Source organism: Sphaeroforma arctica, assembly GCF_001186125.1.
Source record: "Sphaeroforma arctica JP610 unplaced genomic scaffold supercont1.1101, whole genome shotgun sequence".
In the NCBI taxonomy this organism is placed as follows: Eukaryota; class Ichthyosporea; order Ichthyophonida; genus Sphaeroforma; species Sphaeroforma arctica.
Genome location: NW_014039457.1, coordinates 1 through 5,338, shown reverse-complemented (window position 1 = coordinate 5,338; position 5,338 = coordinate 1). Strand labels below are relative to the sequence as shown.

Genomic DNA, 5,338 nt, shown 5'->3' with positions numbered 1-5,338 from the left:
ATATATATGTGGTATATATATATATATATATATACTTCGCATACCTACAATATATAAATATATATTTATGTATGAATATGATAGTGTGTGTGTGTGTGTATGTATATATACATATATATATATATATATATATATGTACGAGTGTTTAGACAGAAGGTCTAGGGTTTGAGGTTTAGGGTAATTGATATTACACCTTCCAAAAGACCCTTCAATTTTCTCCTTTACCCCGATTTTAAAATAAATTAATCAATAGTCGCTCGATTCGCTCGCTCCTGACATATCCAAAAAATCTTTCACAAGGTCCGAAGGTCCGAAGATTCTATTTCTATTTATTTATAGTTTAGATATTTAAGCTTTTCCGTCTCTTGATGATGAGAGCTTCTGACTTCTGACTCCCGAGTCCCGAGCCTGAGGCCCTGAGCCCTGAGTCGGTAAACCTGTTTTGGAAAGCTCAATTTTTATAAAATATAAATCATTAAAAAGTATGCCTTCGCACGGAGTTCGATCAGCCATTTGTATTTTGTACTTTCTTCTTTCTCTCTACTAAAGTAAAGCTAGAGCCTACTCTCTAGAGGGTCATGAAACCATAGTCTTCTGAAAATAGAATATTGTTAATTTTTTTAATATTGCGAAGAGAAGCAAAGTGAAAGTCCCTTCCGAATTCTAATAGATCCTTATAAGGAAATAAAGTGATATTTCTTGATTCTTGTGTATTTAAGAATTGAGAACCAGAATGATACAAAGTAAAAAAAGGCTTGTGATATAAAATATATAATTACGATTTGATACCAGCACAAGAATAGTAAGATATTTGTTTATTGTTTTGTTTTTGTTTTTTTTTACAGTCTAAAAGAATAGAGTATGTACCTACAGGCTGCATAGCCTTCTATTGTATAATTTAGAAGGCTATGCCCGCCGCTATGGTACCTGACTACCTGAGTACCTGTGCATAAACAGACAATTTTTCCCTATATTTCTACTCTCCCAAATGTTCTCTAACTTATATTCCCACCGACATCACCAAAGAGGTGACGTTTTTTTAAAATAAATAGAAACAATAAATGAGTATGTAGGTATTAATTTGTTCATTTATATATATACTTTGTTAAAAAACCCCATTTATTTTATTCCTGTGATTCCTGATTCGTCAACTTCAGGAGTGTGAACGCTGGAATCCGAGCTCCTGATTCACACTCTACTCTCTAGAGAGTAGAGTATACATATACCCTATACAGGCTACATTGCTACAATGTGTCAATGAGCCAGAGCCAAGGCCCCAGGGCCCAGGGGCAGCAAAAAAAGCCATTAATCAATGACGTGACGACGTCAGTCGTTGATATCACTCATCAGGGCAGCCGGCACTCGGCACTCGGCTTAGTAGTCTGTAGAGGACGTGGACTAAGTGTGTACATATTTACTATTTAGTACTACAGCTACTATTACTAGTACTAACTCTCTCTCTAATAGACAGTCTCTCTACTAGTAGAGTAGCTAGAGTAGACAGGAGTCTAGAGTCTGGACTCTGGATTCTAATTCTTCTGCGTTGTTCTGCAGGGTTTTATTATTAATTGTAGACAGTCTGGACTCTGGAGTCTAGAGTCTGGACTCTGGATTCTAATTCGTCTGCGTGGTTCTGCAGGGTTTTAATATTAATTTTGTATTATGATTTAATTTATTGGTCGTGGACTTCGCACTCTAGAGAAATGAAAATTCGACCGACTTTAAAGCACAAGCGTCCAGTAGTTATACGCGGATTTGTACTAAAATGTCGTATTTATTTGCGATCGATTTTATTCGCTTCTTGGCCAACCGCAGCTGTCTCAGTGTTCAGCGGCACTGGGCATAACGCCTATAGCGGCACTGGGCATAACGCCTAGCGGCTCATAGCCAACTATTTCGCCATAAGCCAACATTCTCTATCCTTCATTTTTGTTTTTGTTTTTGTTTTTTCAAATATCTAGACCTCGCCAGCTTACCTCCTGAGTCCTTACTCCTGAGTTCTTGCCCCTTGGAATGGGCCTTGGGCTCTTGATGTCAGAGTTGTTGTGTGTGATTATATTGTGTGATTATATGGCGAAGCCGTGAATATGCCCCAGGCCCCCAGCTCCCAGGACCCAGGCCCCCAGACGGGCCAGAGTCCCAGAGGGTAGGGAGTGGGGACTGAACCATTGGTGGGGAGACTGGGGACTGGATCAATAGGGTGAGGGGTCGGGACTCTCTGGGCAGACTGGAGTCTGGAGTCTGGACCCTGGGCAGTGGAGAACTGGAGACTGGTCAGTGGTCATTGGAGAGTTGTTGTCGACTTGTTGTGGACAGTACCACGAATGTATTTAGACTGTGGTGTAGACTGTGGTGTAGACTGTGGTCTGTGACTGTGGTCTGTGACTGTGGTCTGTGACTGTGGTCAGACTGTGAAGACTGGGCTCACTGGGGACTGGGGAGAAACGTTTTTTTTTAAATACAATACATGTATCATACATGTTCAAAACTTCAACTTTTGAGTTTTGAATATTCTTGTTGTGTTTGTTGACACTTGGCACTTGACACGTTGTCAATGTTGCGACGTTTTGTTTCACTCTTGTGTATGTTATTTATCCGACTCTTTGTATATATTTGTAAACACAGAACTTCATAAGGCATAGCCGCATAGCCTCTTCTATTTATTTATTTTTTAAATTAATGACACAGAAGGCTAAATTATTCATTTATTTTGTTGTGTCAACCATTTTGTAAAATATAAAAATATAAATAGTATGAGTCTCTCTCTCGCTCTCTCAGAGTAGAGTTTCTACTCTATAAAATATAAAAACCTACTTTCTTCTTCCTTTTGTTTTGGTTTTTTTAAAAACATATACTACTGATAACAGACGTCAGAGTTCAGACTCCCCAGAGTTCTGAGTTCGGACTCTGACAGTCTCTGAGTCTGAAGTATAAATATGTACTATCATACTTTTTACCTATGTAATTTTTTTGAGAATTATTCTATTTTATGGAAAGAGTAAAAATATGATATTGATCAGAACTTCAGAAGGTGATAATGTGATATGATGTCAACAAAAAAAATCAAGTACCAGTTTGAGTTCAGATTTCAGAACTTCCGAATTTCAGATAGACTGATCTGAACTGGTATTAATTCGTCAAAAAAAAGTTGGGCTTGGCAGTGGGGACTGGTCACTTTATGGGCAGAGGGCAATGGACAGTGGAGTGTGGACTGTGGACTGTGGACTGTGGACTGTGGACTGTGGACTGTGGACTGTGGACTGTGGACTGTGGACTGTGGACTGTGGACTGTGGACTGTGGACTGTGGACTGTGGAGTGTGAAGTGTGGAGTGTGGAGTGTGAAGTGTGGAGTATGGAGTGTGAAGTGTGGAGTGTGGACTGTGGACTGTGGACGCGGTGCCTGGGGTCTGGGACTTTGGTGTGGTGGGCTGGTGTGGACTGCTGCAGTTCTGATATTTTAAAAGCTGGTTCAGCGGTTGGTAGTTAATAGTTTGGGCTTTGGCGGTGTTAGTTGGCAACTTTGGCGGTTGCGCATGACGCACTTTAAAAACTTCGTCTTTGCCTTCTTTCTTTTGTGTCAAAAATAATATATACCCTACTCTCTGTGTGTGTGTGTAGAGCTGGTGTATATCAAACTGTATTACTATATTATGTGTATATATATATTTGCCCTTAAATTTTCACAAGTCATATTCTTAAAAATACATCTTTTGAAATAGCAACGAGCAATTGCACACGAAAATGGGACTTGTCAATAAAATCCTGAGGAAGGCTAGCTTATCCTCCACTCCGAAGCCTCATGTACACATCATAACGAGTGCAACTTTCATGAAGGATGTTGCACAACTTGCACAGTCACAGAGTAACCTGGACTCTGCATCGGATGATGTTTGTATGGTTACAAGTAGTCTCTCGTCGCCGGACGGGGTCAAAATTGCGCATATTAAACAGAATAGAAGCCGGGATTCGTATTTCAAGCGTCATGCTGTGAGAGCTACAGGGCTGCAATTGGAAAAGGGCGATAGTACAGCCGTACAGCAAATGAATCGAAATACTGTTCATGAGCCGACTAAAAGAAGAGTGTGCTTTAGTAACAAAATCGCTGTGAGTGATACATATACCAGCTCACAATACAATAGGAAATCTTTGGAGAAGACGGAGACAGAGAATGTTGCAGATATCTACCGTGAGCTGATGATTTACAAATTAACTGAAATGAATGTTCATGACGCGGCCATATACAACACTAACCAGCATTTGAATCGGGCCCCAACTGCTTGGCGAAATGAGATGTTACAAATCTGTAATTCTATTCTATCTGAATACACGGAGAGATTTGACTGCTAGCAGTAATCTTACAGTGAATAAGGGTTTTCAATAAATCACAGTCGCATCCGCAAATATTAAATTCTTATCATCAAATGTTAGTATTTATATTGAATGGTTTAAAATCGTTTAATGAAACCTGGCAGCTCGGTTGTCACTGATGTTTATTTGTGAATTCACAGCATACGTCAGAGAGTTTATATTGTAGTCGTGTCCCTCGAGTATCGAGCAAAGACTATAGAACTATATATATGGAGCTATAGGCCGTTGAAAGTTATACTGAGAGAGTTTGAATATCGCTCCTTTATAGATTGCAATCGAGAATAATATTCCGGGAAGATTCCCTGGCTTTACTTTCCTGTTAATAAAGAATATGATACTTACTCCTCAGTAAATATTCTAGCACGCCAACATGATTCCTCATATAAGCAGCCAAGGATGTATCGGGTGGCAGGGCGCCTCTGTTCCAAAGACTTTCTTAATGGTCGTGGATGGCACATAGAAGCTTTCTGATTCAGTGACAGATTGTGCATAAAGTTTTGTGTGGGATATGTACTTGGTAGTTTCGTAGATTAGCCGACTTCCAAAGCTGGAATTCGAAAGTAAGTTAATTCTGTACACATAACTGACAGAGAGTTCTCACTACAGTACAATATATTCTCGATTTAAGTCATTTTGGAACGTTTTTGTCTCCTCAATACAGGGGCATGTGCAGTCACCATTGAAGCAAATTCCTAGTACAGTGCGCTCAAGTACGCAGCGATAACCTGAAGAGGCTAACAGATTAGGCGAGAAAGCAATCAATATATATATATAAATATATATGTATATATATATATATATATATATAATATATATATATATATATATATATATATATATATATATATATATATATATATATATATATATATATATATATATATATATATATATATATATATATATATATATATATATATATATATATATATATATATATATATATTATATTATATATGATATATATAT

At 38.2% G+C, this 5,338-nt stretch overlaps 1 protein-coding gene across 1 annotated transcript; it reads left to right on the top strand.

The window, feature by feature from the left end:
* Positions 1-3,192: 3,192 nt before the first annotated feature.
* Positions 3,193-4,348, top strand: SARC_09984 (hypothetical protein; the record flags this gene model as incomplete). Its single annotated transcript, XM_014295980.1, has 2 exons — positions 3,193-3,419; positions 3,721-4,348. The coding sequence occupies 2 exons, from the start codon at positions 3,193-3,195 to the stop codon at positions 4,346-4,348; spliced, it is 855 nt and encodes a 284-aa protein (XP_014151455.1).
* Between the last annotated feature and the right edge of the window lie 990 nt (positions 4,349-5,338).